The following is a 17868-nucleotide window of genomic DNA, read 5'->3' as shown; positions in this document are numbered from 1 at the left end:
CAAACAAGACCATACTAAAGCTACCAGCACAACTATGTTTATTGCAGCATTATTTACTATAGCTAAGATATGGAACCAACCCAGATGCCCCCCAGTAGATGAATGGATCAAGAAAATGTAGTGCTAACATTTTTAAAGAACTAGAATTATGTACTTCTTATTTGATTTATTATTTACTATTGATTTTTTTCTAATATAGTAAAGAAAATCCTTTATTATTAAGTTTTTATACTGGCTGTTCTGACCTAAGATACTATTAATTTGTGCTAACTGGTCATTTAACTTTACTACCAGCTCTTACTTGTGGTCATGATTAGGGATTATTTTATACAGTTTTATATATTATTATAACTGTCAAGGGGATATTTATATCATCTGCAAAATAAGAACTTAATCCTTTCCAAAAGTAGCGCCTCTGAATTAAATTTTCATCTTGCTTTGTTGGCTCATGGTACCATGTAAATCTTTACCCATAGCTAACCCTCAACCCCCAGAACCTGAATATTAGTATGATATTAAGAGCTGACCTGTGCCAAAAGTGCTTCAAAGAAGTGTCTTTCCTCATGTTATTTTATTAAGCATTCTTACAAGCAATATGATAATTGATTTTATCAAATGCCTTCCTGCATTTTGTGAGCTGATCATATATTTTTCTCCTTTGAATTATTGATGTAGTGGAATGATAGCCATAGATTTCTTTATATTGAACCAGGCTTATATTCCTGGAATAAAACTGTATGTGGTCATGGTATGTTACCCTTGTAACAATCCAGTAGCTTCTACTTGCCAGAAGTCTATTGAGAATTTTCATAGAGGTATTAATAAATTGGTAATCTTATTTTGGTCCTGTCAGGCTCTATTATGGGGAATTTTCTAGTTGAGTGAAATGAACTAGGAAGATTTTCATATTTCATAATGCCCCAGCACAATTTCTATATATGGCAAGTATATGAGATATTACTGAATGCTGGGGGCAGAGGAATTTGAACCAAGCATCTTTGCTTGAACCTCATCCCTTCTCCTTGACACTCAATCCTGGCCTTCTCCTCACAGGAGGAATCTTCGAGTATGCAGATGGCCCCAACGCCCAGGTCATGAATGCCGAGGAGCATGCCTTTCGATTTTCTGCCAACATCATCAACAGGAACAGGACTCTGCTGCCCAACACAACCTTGACATATGACATCCAGCGGATTCACTTCCATGACAGCTTCGAGGCCACCAAGAAGGGTGAGAGTGCTCTGCTCCTAGCCCAGGGAGGGGTGGGGTTGTGTTTGCTGACCAAGGCCCTAAGAACAAGCTAGCGCTCTGGGCAGGTGTGGGGCTTGGAGCCTTTTCCACCCAATCTGAGTATCCCTTGCTCCCAATCCAGCCCATGATGTGTCTGTTCCCTAGGAACCTAAGGGGAGTCAGGAGCAGGAGTCTGTCAAGAATTCCTAGACTGAAAGGGAAAGAGGGAGAGGTGGTAGTGGGTGACTAGTGAGCAGAAATTTGGGGAGATGAAAAGAGGAAATGGGGGGGGGGAATTTGACACTGGCTGAGAGGAAGCATTGAGTGGTCAGCTAGGTTTTCAACATCTCTGGACAAAAGTGGACAATTTCATACTTGTTTTCTCTTTTGTATTACTTTCATTTCTTTTTTCTTTTTCTTTTCTTTTTTTTTTTTTTTGCTTTTTTTTCAGTCGTGGGGCTTGAACTCTGGGCTTGGGCACTGTCCCTGCGCTCTTCAGCTCAAGGCAAGCGCTCTACCGCTTGAGCTACAGTGCCACTTCCGATTTTCTAGTGGTTTATTGGAGATAAGAGTCTCATGGACTTTCCTGTCCAGGCAGGCTTTGAACTTGATCCTCAGATCTCAGCATCTTGAGTAGCTAGGATTACAGGTGTGAGCCACCGGCGCCTGACTTTATTTCATTTTTTTTAATCTACAGATAACAATGCAGGCTGTTTATGGGGTACAATGAGATGTTTTGACACATTGTATTCTTTGTAAAACATTCAAATCAGTATAATGGACATATCTATCTGTTCAAGTATTTCTCATTTCTTCCTGATGAAAAAATTTAGCTATTTCAAAATCTACAGTACATTATTATTACCTGGAATGGCCTTGCTCTGAAAACTGGGCTCATCTTTCAGGGGACTTTACCCAGAATATTAATATGTGGATATATATAAGACAGCTCAAATCATATTTAAGTTCAGATACACGCCATCTACCTGCCATAGAAGACTTAACAACAAAGCTGCTTCAGTACCTATAACTTGACTCTAGAGCCTATGGATAAATCTGAAGCCTGCTTTTGGCCTCAGTTTGTTTTGGCTAGATAATAAAAACAGGAAAAATATAATCCATAAAAATGAATTGTAGTTAATCTGATTTAGCAGTTTTCCTGAATTTTACAAAATAAAATAGCCAGGCACTAGTGGTTCATACCTGTAATCCTAGATTGTCAGGAAGCTGAGATCTAAAAATCAATGTTCAAAGACAGCCCAGGCAGGAAAGTCTACAAAAGTCTTATCTTCAATTAAACAGCAAAAAGGCAGAAGTGTAAGTGTAGCTCAAATGGTAGAGCATCAGCCTTGAAGGGAGAAAGCTAAAGGACAGCATCTAGGCCCTGAGTTTGTGCCAATAATGGTTCAAAACGCACACATTAAACAAAACACATTTACCCCTTGCTTCCTATTTAACAGACACATTTAAGATGAAGTAAAAACTGTAATTAAACATGCAAAAAAATTGGGACTCAGTCATTCCTGAATTTCCAGGGTAAGCCCAGCACACCTGAGTATACAAGTGTGCTTTTTTATTGCCGTTTTAAAGAAAAGTTCACACATGCAGAGTCAGTCCTTGGACTGTGTATATGAAGTCCACGAACTTCATATCCATGGATTCAACAAACCACAGATCCAAGGTATTCAGGGGAAAAAAATCAATCACATCTGTGCTACCCATAAACAGCCCTTTTCATGTCATTTTTTTCTCTAAATGATGATTGTAGCACCTATTTACATAGCATTTCCATTGTGTTTTGTGAGCAGTCTAGAGAGGATTTAAATTATGGGAGAGAGTACAGAAGGCATGCGCCAATACCATGCTGCTTTATGGAAGGGAACTGAACATCTGCAGAGTCTGCTGTCTGCGGGGGTCCTGGAGCCAATTCCCTGCAGACCCAGAGGGAGACTGTATATCTGAACTATATTTTTACATCTATATTTAATGCAAATTCAAACTTAAAGGCTTTGGCAACTCCGGAAATAGCTTCTGCACGACCCTAGATTTCCATGTAACTCTGTTTAAAAATCTCAAGCCTAAGGAATCTCATTTCCAAAACAACAAGGTCATCTTTCCTGTAATATGATATCATAGCCTTTGCTTTTCTCTTTCGAAGACTCCATCACAAGTTTTAGTTAAATAATTGCATATCGAATGCCATTCTTTTCTCCCTTACACTACTAAAAAGAAGACTCCTCTTGGATAGTTGATATATTCCTTTGGCATGTGAAAGACTAGTATATAATAATTGCTCAATGCAATGACTCTTGAATACTCAAGGAAGGATATGAGTTAAGGACATGGGAGCCTGAGTGTCACTGTCCAGTGCTCCTCTCTGTGGAGCCTGGGGACAGGATAGGAACATGCATGCATCTTAGCCCATCTGAGATCCATCCACAGGAGATGCCTGGCTTTCTAAGATGCTTGGCTCCTGGATTATAGTCAAAAACATTTGGTGACAGGCCAGGACCTTGACCTCCTGGGCCCCCAGTTGCAGGCCTGCCAGAGTGCTGCCCATTGCTGGCTTGGCTTTTCTGTGCCCCACTGAGGGTGAGAATCTCATTCTAGAAAGGCAGAAAAATATGGTGTGAGGCTAGAATGCCTGGACCTTCATCCTAGCAACTCTGATACCAAATGACTTGAGCCTTGGTTTACTAATCTATACAATTGTGCACCTCTGTAATGCACCCTGTAGTCAACAGGACTTCATTCGTGTCACACTTGGCTTCCTTGCCCTCCATGTGGTGGGCCACAAAGTCAGGACCTGACTCACACTAGTTCCATCCCACCCAGCTGCTCCTTTCTTACCTGGTGTGTGGGAGGTCAGAGGCTCCCTGAGGTTGAGCAGTTACTGCTGACATTTATAAATCTCACCCCAACAGTGGTCCTTTACCCGTCATCCCTCTGCCTGCACTGGTGTGCCTCCTCTCTGCCTGTGTCTTCCTGCTTTCTTCCCAGCATGCCCCACATCTAGCTCCACACAGGGAAGTACCACCACTCTGCTGACAGTTCATGCTGCTTGTTGCCTGCTGCCTGGCCGTATCCAGCTAGAAAATAACAAAACTCAATCCAAACTTCTCAGTAAAAAGGTCAGGGATATATACAGGACAAATACCCAAGTGCATAGAGCCAACCCAAAGGCCTAGGCTCGGGCTTCAGTCCAATTACACTGAAAAAACTCTATCAGAATAAAATGATGTCACATGTGGGATTCAGCACCGGTGCCTTCCCCCAGCCAGACAGGGAGTCCAAACCAATTTCAGAACCTTCCCAGAGGAATGTCCTCCAGGAACTTCTGGTCCTACCTATATGGCACTGCCAGGTTTTCTAAAGTAGATCTGATTCAGAAATCCTCTGTGATTCAGTGACACAGCCCTTCCTTACCCTATACCAGATCACATGAGTGACCAGCCTTGGTGGTGTGTCCCATTGCAAGATCCTGTGATAGTCTGTCCAGTCCAAACCCCAACCTGGCTTCCCAGCTACATTCGAGCCATTCATTACCTTAGTCTTTGGGTCTGGGTTCTAGCCTTACCTCCTACCTCAGGGCTTATAAGTGCAGGGTTCCCTCTATAATTCCATCACACTTTCCTCCCCTCTGACTCCACCTACTTATTTCATTTTTCTTCCCATAACTCCCTCTCCCAAGATGAGATTAGGCCTCCCTGCTTCTTTCTTTGTACCTTGGACTTGACAGTGCTGACTCACACACGTGTGCGTGTGTGTGTGTGTGTGTCTGTGTGTGTGTGTGTGTCTGTGTGTGTGTGTGTGTGTGTGTGTGTCTGTCTGTCTGTCTGTCTCTGTCTCTCTGTCTAGCTGTGTCTATGTCTCTGTGTGCCCATGTCTTCGCGATTATTGTCCATTTCTTTCATCAGACTGCAGGCCCTGTTACCTTCTCACTGCTCCATTGTCGAACCTAGTGTGAGCCTGTACACAGGAGGTACAAAATCAATTCTGACAGTTCGATCTGATACACAAATGAGAGAAAGAATGAATGTGTGTCGAACTCACTTAACAAAAATTTTCTTCTTGTGACTGGTACGGGAAATGAGGCTTTTCCAACAACAGGTCAGTCCTAAGAAGGTAGAAAGCTGGATCATAGGACCAGGAGCTAGAAAGCATCACACCAGTGTGATGGCATAAGCAGGAGAGCTTCCTGAAAGGGGAGAGGGTTTCATATATTCATGAAACCCCTCATGAGGGGGAAAAATCCAAATGGCAGACCACAAACTGTGAGCAAAAAAAAAAAATCAAGGGAGGGTGTGAGGCCCTGAGTTCGAAGACCCACTGCCAGCACAAAATAAAAATTTATTTTATTTCTGTTGCACTTTTCAATTGTCCTGGTTTGGGGTGATTGTGTGATGTGCTGCTGTAAGCACCCTCACGATGTCTTTTGGTGCACAAGCACACTAGGAGTGGAAGTGTGGGGTCATAGAACATGCATATGTTCAGCCAGTTCAACAAAATTACGCACAGTTTGCCCTCACCACAGGCATGTAGCTACTCTACATCTTCTTGAACATTGGGTAAAGTCTGTTCTTAAAATTTGGGTTTTTCTGGTGAGTTCATATAACATTTACCTCATTATAGTTTTTTGTGTGTGTGTCAGTTGTGAGTCTTGGCCTCAGGTCCTAGGTTTTGTCCCTGAGTTGCCTTTGCTCAAGGCTAGTGCTCTACCACTTGAGCCACAGCTCAGCTTCTGAGTTTTTGATTGTTAATTGGAGATAAGACTTTCAAGGCCTTTCCTGCCTGGGCTGGCTTCAAACCATGATCCTTAGATCACAGCTTCTTAGAGTAGCTAGGATTACAGGTGTGAACCACCAGCACATGGTTTATAGTTTTACTTTGTATTTTCTTGATGATTAGAGAAGCTAAGTACATTTTCATAGGTAGTAGATCATTTGAATATTTTTTGGAGTACTTTCTTTGGTCTTTCAAACATTTTTTTAAGATCAAGTTGCCATTTTCTTATTGATTTACAGGAATCTTTTACATATTCTGGATAAGATTCCTTTAAGTTCTTAACTTTAAGAAGTCCAATTTAATAATATTTTGGTTGGCAGTTGATGTCTTTTATGTACATTCATCTTGAGCTATGAAGATATCCTCCCATTTTTTGAGGGGGGGTCCGTTTGTGGGGCCTGAACTCTGGGCATGGGCACTGTCCCTCAGCTTTTCAGCTCAAGGCTACCACTCTACCACTTGAGCCACAGCGCCACTTCTGGCTTTTTTTCTTTTTGCTTATGTGGTGCTGGCGAATCGAACCCAGGGCCTCATGCATGCAAGGCAAGCGCTCTACCACTGAGCCACCTTCCCAGCCCCTCCCATGTTTTTTTTTTTTTTTTTTTTTTTTTTTTTGATAGAGTCTGGCTGAATAGCCCACACTGACCTCAAATTTTTCTCAGTATCCTGGGTTTTTTTTTTTTTTTTTTTGTAGAACCTCTGTTACTTTGTCTTTCCAGTTAACTCTCTGATCTAGCTCAAACTGATTTTCTGTGTACAGTGGGAGGTGAGGACTGGGGTTTATTTTTCCTATGCAATATTGGCATTATCTAACTCTTGGCAGTATCTATCAAAGGTTTTTCCCCTAAGGCTATTCCTGGCCACTTTCATGATAATAGCCAAAGGGTGGAGGTAGATTGAGGGTCTGCTAACCGAAGGATAGATAGCTTGAAGTATAGTTATATAATGCAATTTGAATCAATAATAAAACAACTACTGCTCCATATATGTGGATGAACCCCCCACAGACATCACTGTTGAAAAACAAGGAGGAACTTTCTGGGAAGGGCAAGAGGGGACCTTCTCAGGGGCTGTGCCTCCCTCTGGTAAGCTTGGGAGCCATGAGTGAGTGATCTATGAATGAAGCATCCAATTCACGTACTTAACCCACTTCTTTGTATCGTGTTCCAGTTCAATGAAAAGGTAGGTGGCAGGCCACATCTGTCTGTCTGCTGTGAATGGAAACACTGCTGTCTGACCCCATCAGCGTTTCCTGTCAGGTTACATACCCTTCTGTAACCCTCTATCCCCTGGGGAGTCCTGTGGTCCCTTCCTCATAATTTTCCTTTTTGACCTTTGATTTTTTAAACCACCTTCCTCTAGGTTATTGTTAGGGGCCTCCTCAGGGGGTTGCATTGGAACTCATTCTGATTAATCCAGTGACAATTTTCCCTGGACAGAAGTGTCTGCCCCGACCCCACCCCCACCCCAAGGCCTCTCCTGGGTTAGTCATCCACCTCAAGGCCATGTGAATGGCCATTTGTGGGACAGAGAGGAACAGAGCCCAACACCACCTTCCCTGCCAGCTCTGGTTGAATTAGTCCTTCCTCTGGTCTGAGGCCCAGGAGGCCTTTCCCCATCAAAAGAGACCTTCACTTATTGTCTTTATTTTGAAATGTTTGGTAGAAAATTAAAAGATGAGTAACTGCCAGGCAGCTTTCTGAGCCAGCAACCCAGAGCATCTGTGTTTTCTTCCAAGTCTGGCCAGAGCTGGCCTGGAATCGACCCAGCACTCCCCAGGCTCCTCGGCCTTCACTTATTCTCCAGACTGCTCAATTCCTTTTAAGACACAAATTGATTGGGATAATTTCTGCTATAACTACAATTGCCATGGAAAGGAGGGGAGGTAAGGTGCATTCAGGCCGAGGACTCCTGCAATGACTGTGAACCATTGAGTTACTGTAAAATGACCAGAAAATGGATTCAAAATTGGAGCCACAAATAATGTAATTACTGCAGTGTGTGCTCAAGGCTGCCAGAACAAGGGTTGGCTTTGCTGCCCTGGAAACATCTGGAGGAAAAGCTGCTGCTGCTCCTGTTCCTTCAACAACCCCTGCCCTGAGCCTCAGGAGAAGCAGTACTCTTCAAGGCTGGTTGGTCCTCAGAGGATGGAGGGGACCAGAAAAGGGATGTGGAGAGAAAAGGCCCAGGAGAAGAAATGGATGGAGGTCAGAACTAGTGTCTCACCTACTGCTGAGGTCTAGTTACTGCATCTCTGGTAGAATGGAGACCGGGCTGGGCATGGTTGTCATGTAGCACCATCATGGCCTCTACTATCCACACAGATATGTCAGCCCAATTGCTGTCATCCAGCCTTCTCACCACACCTGCTACCATCATCTCCACCATTGCTATGGCAGTGACATCTTTGTCATCAGTGGTCCTTTCATGCTGTTACCATCACTGTTGTGGTGCTAGCATCTCCACTATCACCAGTCCCAGCCACACCATCAGAACTGCCATCACCGCCATTCACATCACCAACACTGCCATAGCATTTCTATCACTGCTCTCCTCCACACCAACCCCAGCACCAATGTCCTGAAGACACCATGGTCTTTACAAGCAGCTCCTTCTCATCCACATTTTTACCACTGTCTCCTCCCTACTGGCCTCATACCTATCAATGTGATGGTGAGGGCATTCTATCTATATCAACCTCACCTGCCACCATTACTGTCACAGAATCATCTTCAATTCTTCTTTCATCAATATGATCACCATCATCCTCTATAGCCTCTCAGTATGGTCTCCACCAATGGTACCTTTACTCTTATTGTCACAGCCAATGTTAGGATCAGTCACATCCTTCAAGGTCATTCTTTGGAGCTTCTGTATCAGCATGCTATGTGCTTAGTATATCTTTCCGGGACGACTGGTCCTTGCCTGAGCTGGGACAACAGCTACATCAGGGTGAGAGAGATGAGGTAGCTTTTGCTTGCCTGCTTCAAGGCCTGGAGCAAAAGGGGAAATCGAAGAGGTAGATTCTTATAAGCAGTAGTGGAAAGAAGTAAGACAGACATTTGAGTCCAGCCATGTGTTTTATCTGATCACTCCAGGGGGAAAGAGAGAATTGGTATGGGGTATGATGAGACAGAAACCAGGGGTATCTGGGCACAGCTAGAAGGGCCAAAGAGAACCAGGAGGTTAAACATGAGAGAAACCTGTAGTGTTTTTTGAGCATGGCCTCAGGTGTGAACAAGAAGGAATAGCCAAGACTAGGTCACTGTTACCATCTTCTAGTCTCCAAAGCACAGAGCCATGCACACTGTGGCCTCTTCCCTCCGAGAGCTGCTCCTAAGGTGACAGAGTAGTGGTGATGAGGAGCAGATACTGAAATACCAGTATATGAATATCATTACTAAGCTTGTGTTACAGGTCCACACATGAACCCACGGGAGGGCATCAAAAAGGTGATTTGTCCTTGAATTTGTAGGCCAGTTTGACAGTTGGATCACAAATGCAGAGTTCTACTTTTGAAGCATTTACTATCAGTGGGATTGATCTCAGTACATGCTTGCTCACACAGAGGACTACCCAAGGTTTGGCTATAAGGTGACAGGAGCAGGAATAATACACTGCTTCCTTGACCTGGCCTCTAGTCCTAGAACTGTAGGAGCATCAAGAGGACACCATCTGTTCTGCTGTGTGTTCTCTCTTGCACTTGGCACTGACCACAAGGAGCCCTGGGTCACCCAACACATGCCCTCTGTGCTGGCTCAGCTGCTGGCTTACCCTACCACCTTCTGGCTAGCTTCCCCCTACATTGTTGTTATCTTTCACCTGAGCCGGCTTCTTGAGAGAAGTGCAAATCTCAGGAAAAATAACTACTCTCAATTTAATTTCCCATGTCCAGGAAGCAGTGGGGGTAGTAGATGTTGACCAAGAGGAAGAAGTCTGAAAGAGTTCCCAGGAGTTCCCGTTTCCTCTAGACTCTGCATTGGTTGATACCGCTCTGTGCCTTGGAGAGGCCGCCTCTGCCACCCCTCCTAGGACAGGGGTCAGTAAGACCAAGAGAATTCACCCATCAGGAGACTTCTAATATCTAGAACCCCAAATTCCCTGAGCCCGCTTTCAGGGTGTGCACATCTCTGCCTGCATCTGTCCTCTGGAGGGAAGGCTAGGCTATTGGGGTGCATATTCCTAGGTCTTAGGGGTGTCTTGGGGCAGAAGTGTGGCAGACACTTGAGTAAGCGAGCCTTATATCCATATGGAGGGTACAAGGTGCCTGAGGTTCAGGCTGGCACAAGTGATGAAAGAAAAGAGGTAGGCTGAAGACTGGTGGTCACTGTGTATGAGAGATCTCCATTCGCACTTGAGTTTCCAGGCCATGATGAAGTCATATTTGACAAGGTAGGAGGAAAGACATGTTTTGTTGAATAATTTGTTAGACTGCCTTGTCTAAATATTTAGCTTTATAGCACATGAGTGTCCATTTGTACCTTAGTTGTAAACCCTGCAAATCTTAGGTATGGGCCTATGCCCAGGAGGTTACTCCCAGAGGGCCTGAATCTCCAATATGCCCATCTTTAGGTGCTGAGCCTGACTTTTCTCCTGTGTTTACCCCACATTCAATGTGCGAAATGGTAGCATTTTCATGATCACAGGCCTGCAAGTTGAAGAAGCAGAAAACCAAAACATAAATGGCTTAAGCAAAAAGATAATGCATCAATCGATATATATATATCATATATATCATATATATACATATACATGTATATACATATATATCATATATATCACATATATATATCGATTGATGCATTTTATTGATGCATATATATCTATATATCTCTATCTATCTATCTAATTATCTATCTATCACCAAAGCCCAGACTTTCACTTGATCAGGAGCTCTTATTTCTTTCCCTTCCTTGGCTCTACTCCCCTCCACATTGACTGTCACAGACAAGTGCAACTCCTTCTTAGTGAACATCAGGTGAGCACTGCAACTCCAGATCTCCCTTCTTCTCAGGGTCAGTTAGAGGGAAAGTGCCCCTTTCTCAGCCCTGGGGTCTCGTGGCATCCCATTGGCTCCATCGATCCACATTACCATCTCTAAACCAATGTCTGCAAATCAGGACAGGTCAGGGAATGATTGCCTAGGTGTAAGTCACATAAGCTACCCTGTGGGTAAGCAGCAGAAAAGGGGGGGGGGGGTGAGGAGGAAACTTAGACACAAGACATCTAAGGCTCCTAGGGAGCCCCCCTCCAGAATGTGCCTGTTTTACAGATCTCATTTGATGCTCACTTATGTGGGGCAATTCCAGACAAACAGGAAGCACCAGCTCCTGGCCTTTCCAAGCCTCTGAGCCTACCCAACGCTGTGAACTGTTTGAAGACAGAAATTCAGCACTCATTCACTCATCACATGTTGATTAAACAATAAAGTGATCAAGCCTTTGCCTCTCAGAGGCTTAACTTCTAGTGGGGAAAAAAGCCAACAAGAAAGACAGGAGCCCTTAGACAAGGAAAGGCTCGCTCTAGCTGCCGAGTGTGGAGTAGACACTAAGATGGTAGCTGAGGTTAGGAAGCAATCGAAACAAATAATGATGGTGGTGGGCAGGAGGGCCTGTGATGATGAGGGGGCAGGGGCTTTGCTGAGGTGCAGGAGGCTGGGAGGGGGAGAAGGCTTCACATTTTGGACACACAGGTCTAAGCTTCATCTTAAATGTCCAAATGATGATGTTGAGGGAGATGAGACTCTATGGAACAGGTCAGACTGAAGGTTGGAGTTCAAAGAGCCTTCAGCCAATAGATGCTTGATTGCTGGGATTTGTTTGTTTTTCTCTCCCAAGTTTTCCCTGAATAGGACCTGGCACAGATCCAGGATTCTACTTACAAATGGCACTATATCACAAGTGACCATCATATCTTTGCCACGATTACTCCCTAAGGGCCAGCTAGGCATTGTGGCCCTGCCTTGCATGTATCATCTCCTCCCACGTCCCTGTGATCAGACCCCATAACTCAGATCAGGAAACAGATTCAGTCATCTGCCATATAAGGGTTCCACTTGCTATTTTCCCCATGTGTTTTTGCGGAATCATCAAAATCTCTGCCTCCTTGCTGATTGGTGCTGACCTCCCCTCTCTTGCAGCCTGTGACCAACTGGCCTTGGGTGTGGTGGCCATCTTTGGACCTTCCCAGGGTTCCTGCACCAATGCTGTCCAGTCCATCTGTAATGCTCTAGAAGTGCCCCACATCCAGCTGCGCTGGAAGCACCACCCATTGGACAACAAGGACACCTTCTACGTGAACCTCTACCCCGACTATGCCTCGCTCAGCCATGCCATCCTTGACCTGGTCCAGTACCTCAAGTGGAGGTCGGCCACCGTGGTCTATGATGACAGCACAGGTGGGTGGTCAGAAGTGGCTGGGATGGGAAGTAGTGAAGTGGGGGCAGAGCCCCAGGGTAGAGCTCAGATAGTTACCTTGCACTGCTGTTCCTGGGGGGGGGAAGGCTGTGCTGATACCTACACCCCAGCATCACCAGTCACGGCGATGCTCACCGCAGTGATCAGACACACCTGTGCACACCCACCACCCACACACTTCGCTCATCCCCAGCCTGATTCACAGCTGGCTCATCCCTTGTTCCACATGCTCACCTCTACTCTGGTTCAGGAGTACTCAGATGTGCTCTTGCCCCTGCTACTAGCATGCACACCTGTCCTCATCCCCATCTGAACTCTTGTACCTGCATCTTCTCACCCACAGCAAACACCTCTACCCTTGCCTTGCACATACACTCATGCTTACTTCCGGTGTGGCCTGGTAGGAAGTGTGTACATGTGAAGCTAATCCCCCAGGGCGGAAATACCCACCCTCCCACCTGCTGGCAATGAGGCCACTGTGCACTTCAGTCTCTTCATAAACCGTGGGGAATAAAGGTATGCTCTGTGCACATGTCTGGTGCTCAGGATATTTGCTCAAGGTTGGTTCTTTGGATCCTTCTCACACTTGCACCCAGCACCACGCCCCCCCCCATCTCTACCTATACTCAGGCACCAGCTCCCTGACAACACACATGACTAGAAACAAGGCCACACCTGCAGAAGTGGGCACAAAGCTTGAGCCTCAGTTGGCCAGGGTAGAAATAGGACAGGATCCCTGCAGCCAGTGGCTGAGCCACAGGCCCAAGGCTGGACCCCCTGGTGCAGAAGAACCTGCCCTGCATAGCCTCCCCAGCATTCTTCTGCATAGGACCTGCATGGCCTAGTCCTGCTTCCAAATCTAGCATGGGACTTGTCTTCTAGAAAACTCTTACTCAAGTGTGTTGCCTCTTTTCTCTCAAGTTCTGAGTGTGGGCCCAGAGCCAATATCCACTAACATATCCAATAGCACATTGTGAGCCTTTCCTTTAGACCTCATCTGTTGCTGGGAGTTTGGAATGCCTGAATGAATAAAAACCCAGCCTTGGTCTTGGCACAGTGTGCATTGTTGGGGAGCACAGAGAAGCTCACATTACTTTCTGCATGAAGCTATACACAGAGAGCTAAGAGCTGCTTGACAGGGCCTGTTATCAGGGAGAAGAGGGGACAGAAGGGCCGCCACCAGACTCCGCTTCATCCCTGGTCACCCTCACACGATTTTCAGGGCAGACCCAGAGCTGGACACCCTCCAGAGACAGAACATGGTTAAGGCAATGGGACGATAACTGTGTGTCCACCATAAACTAAGCACAGCAGGGGTGATCTCATTTAATTTCATCCGTCTCACAGCAACTCTAAGGAGTGGCAAGTTAGTAAATGAGGAAAATTAGTAAATTTAAAAGGAGGAAACTGAGGCTCAAGAAGTCTCACACATGCTCTGCCTATTGTTAACCCAGCTAACAGGCATCAGAGTTGGCATGTGACTACAAGACTTAAGTCCAAAGTCTGTACCATTAGTTAGTGTGGAGCTGGTTCTTCTCTTTCTTTCCAAAGAACTCAAGTCCCAAGATGTTTCCGAGCCCAGCCTCTTAAGAGAGTGACCTTGGCAAGTCACTTAACCCATCTGGCCTTGCTCTTCCCACACATCAAGAGCTGCAGCATCCAGCCTCGGAAGAGCCCTCCAGCTCTCGCCGCCTGTGATGCAGTGTTCGCTCTTGATTATCTCCTAATGGGGAGTGGGAATAGTAACAAAGGAAACCCTCAGAAAACACATCAGAAACTTGTTTATTCTCTCCAGGCTTCTACAAAGATCTCTTGAGTTGCTGTGATACCAAAGCGCCAGACAGGAGGTCCTTGAATACAGTCTACCACCTCAAACCCCACCTCCCACATGCTTAGGCCCCTAGCACAAAGCATCTGCCAGGAGGGGCACTCATGGGGCTTCCAAGTCCCTTCAGTGTTTCTGTACTAGAACTTGTCTTAACTGTCTATTCTGAATGATACCCTCCCTGAGCCCATTTCTGTTTCCAGAACATGAGCTTTCTGTGGCTGTAGCACAGGGCCTGGACGATGTAGATGTCCTCAAATGTTGCTTAAATGGAATTTGAATTAGATTGGATTGAATTGAATTGAAAAATCAAGTTGAATTAAACTCCAATTAAATAGTGTAGGAAAGAGTGTAAGGGCAAAGAAATGAAGATGTTGTTATTCCATTTTTTTTTAATTTTTGAGTAGTTAATCATATTAGAGGAGAATGAGTGTTTTTCTAGGCATCAGCTAAGAATCAGTGACAGACATGCAGCCAGAGAAAGCCCCATGGACTTGGATGGTCCTGAGCTGACTGACCAGAGAGAGTCAGAAGGCCTTGAAGACAAGACAAAGAGGAGAGGGCATGACAGATAAAAGGAACATCCTGTGCAGGGGTGAGGAGTGTATGTAGCAGGCTTATGGAGACAACAGCCTGGCCAAGGGGAGAGGATTCAATTATGCATGAGGAAGGGAAAAGTCATATAAAGGGTGTGTCTAGCTGTGCAAGGTCTGGTGTCAGTCTAGGATTCAGGCTTCCTGTTTTAAGTAGTCAAGGACTCATGAGTATTGTTGAGTACAGGAATGAAAGGAGAGTTTAGCCCGTGGCTCTGAGAGCAACACAGGGAGAATTTGAGGAAAAGATCACAGCAAGACTAAAGAAGAGATAGCATAGCTACATTGGTCCTGTAAGAAACAAAAAGGAGGCTTGAGTTTGAAAGACTACCGAGAAGAGAATGTAGGGGGCCAGAGAAGAGAAGAATCAGATGTGAGTGGGATGTTGAAAATGGGTCATTCAAGTGTCAAAGGGAGAGTGGGCAGAGCAGACACTGGTCAGAACCACTCATTGTCCATTGGTATTGGGCCTGAAGACTGGGCAGGGGGAAAGTGGGGGTTTTCAGCTCCTATTGGAGCTGTGCACCATGATGAGCACCATGCTAGTAGAACCAGTCAGAGCGGAAGCTAAGGTCCCTAAGCCTTTAGTGTACGTCAGGTTACCTGATGCCCAGATATAATGGCCTGGAATTACCAGTGACCTCTAGCTGGGCATCACTCTTCTATAACATGATTAACTACTCAAATAAAAAAAATCCAGATAACAGTGTCTTCATTCCAACTCACTAGTGTCCCAAACATTTTTCTTGTACTACTCAGAGTTTAACTTAATGTTTTTATTTTCTCACACACACACACACACACACACACTTAAAAAAAAGTAGGGCAATCAATGAGAAAGGAGGCTCGAGTTAAGAAGATTATTGGTACTGGGACTCAGTGGGATTCAAGCAATCATATAACTTTGAAAATGATGCCCTAGAATCAGAATAGTCCAAAAGAAGGGGAATGTGGGAGTGAGAAGAACACAGTAGCAGGCCTTGTCTGTGCCTTCTTTGAGGACTGTGTCCTCAGAACATTTGAGCTGTGTAGCAGCTCAACTTGACTCATTCAAGTGATAGTAGCTTAGTTAGTCTCACTGACCACAAGTCTGGGACTGGGTCTTTCAGGGTTGGTTTCACAGCTCCCCAAAGTCAGGCTGCTGTTTCAGTATGGCCACGCTCCTCTTGTCATTCTCCTCCATAATACAATGGAGTTGCTGCAAATCCAAACATCCTTTCTTCACATGATGACAATCCACGCAGGCAAGAAGGACGTAGAAGTCAAATGGGGAGGAAGATCTATCTCTGCAACTATCAGAAGACAGTCTCCTAAAGTTCACTGGGTCCACACACTGTCAAATGGGCATGGTATTGGCATTAATTGGTTCATACCATAATGAATCATCTCTTGAGACATTGTCACCACCCAAAAGTACACTTTACTTGGCATGCCAGCAGAGGGTGCCTCCATTGGCTCTTTCTACCAAAAGCTGTGTAACAAGCCACCCCAAACATTCAGTAATGATAAACATTCATCTAATTCCTAAATCTGTCAGTTCAGCGATATCCTGGGCTTGGCTAGGTGATACTCTGTGATCTCATTCACCTGCTTGTTGGTTGCTTTAAGTTGACTTTGTCTGGGTGATGGGCATCACCCTCTGGCTCTGCTTTTCTTCCAGACATGTTGCCATGACAGTGGCACAGGGGCAAGAGAACAAATCTAATGGACAAGTCCATGTCAAGGGTCCATTTGCTTCAGGCCTGCTAATATCCCACTGGTCAAAACGATCCACAGGGCTGAGCTGCTAGAGGGGCTTTTCTGAAAGGTTACATGGCAAAGAGCCTGCATTAGGAAGGGGTGAAGAGTTTGGGTCATCATTGCAATCTACCTCATTTTGGAGGCAACCAGTGTTTGCCTTTTGAGGTAAGCCATGTCTCTCTCTTCCTAACCTAATCTATGAAAGGAAGGAGGTTAGAAAAACCCTTGTGTGGAGAAAAGGAGCCAAAAGACTGATTCTTGACTTGTGATTCCATTATTGGCCTGCTGGAGAATTATACAAGGGTCTCTCCTCTTCTGTGGCCCTCAGTTTCTTTATCTGTAACCTCACCATGCAGATCCCCATTCCCATGCCTTCTAGGATTTGGGAGATAGCTAAATAGGGTAATGAATGCAGAAGTGCTTCATAAGTGAAAAGCGTGGCTCCAACAGCCATGATTCACTGCAGATATTTTGAGAGGGATTGATTAAGGAGGCAGCCAGGAAGAAGAGCTTATCTCAGGCAAACCAAAACAGTTTCGTCTTCTGCCGGGTGGGCCGAGAAGAGCCTGCAGTCTCCTCTGGGAATACACTGATGGGAAGGAGGGCTGACATTTGCTGCTGTTGGAGAATGTGGGTCACCGTGCATTACACGGGGCGATGTGCTTGGCTGAAAAAAAGGCCCTGGTGGCCTCTGCCCCAGCATTTAGCCTGTCCCTGTCCTCATGTTCCAGGTCCCCAAAGCCTACATGCCTACTGATGCTAAGCATGAGTCTGAAAACCAAATGGGTAGGAACAGGCTGTGCACTGTGGACCTTTCTGGGTAACAGAAAGGTGGGAAAGGTCAACCAGGAATTTCTCGATAAGTGGAGAGGGTATGGGTTTGCATGTCTGATTGGGGATAACCTATGGCCCCTCCCTTAGCTGAAGCCAACTGACACCTCCCTCTATCCCCCATCAAATCTGATGTTAGGACATCCTAGAACCTGTTTGGTCCAGATCGTTCCAGGATTCCAGAGTCCTGGATATGGGACTTGTCATGGGTTGGGTATTCTTGATGTCTATAGTCTTGGTGAAGATTGTTGAGGGTCTCTTTAGGAGGTAGAAGTTACAGGGGTGCATCTGGACCTCCCCAGTAGAATAGAATGATGGGTAGCAGATTGCTTTCCTGAGGCTCAGCCCTGGGGACTGGGAAGAGAGCTGAAGGGTCTCAGGCTGTATAACAGAAATTATTCTTAGAAATGGGGACTTGGTTGAAAGGCTTCTGGAGTGGGTTTTCTGA

General features: G+C 45.3%; 1 protein-coding gene across 2 annotated transcripts in view; it reads left to right on the top strand.

The window, feature by feature from the left end:
- Grik3 (glutamate receptor, ionotropic, kainate 3) overlaps positions 1 to 17868 on the top strand; it is a 211385-nt gene that overhangs the window by 131247 nt on the left and 62270 nt on the right. For both annotated transcript variants that reach the window (XM_013034066.1, XM_013034067.1), the window contains exons 2-3: positions 1054 to 1230; positions 12155 to 12412. In XM_013034066.1, coding sequence (XP_012889520.1) covers positions 1054 to 1230; positions 12155 to 12412 — 435 coding nt within the window. The remainder of the gene's footprint in view (positions 1 to 1053; positions 1231 to 12154; positions 12413 to 17868) is intronic.

Source organism: Dipodomys ordii, unplaced genomic scaffold (genome assembly GCF_000151885.1).
Source record: "Dipodomys ordii isolate 6190 unplaced genomic scaffold, Dord_2.0 Scaffold181, whole genome shotgun sequence".
NCBI lineage: Eukaryota > Metazoa > Chordata > Mammalia > Rodentia > Heteromyidae > Dipodomys > Dipodomys ordii.
This window is presented reverse-complemented; position numbering and strand designations above follow the sequence as displayed.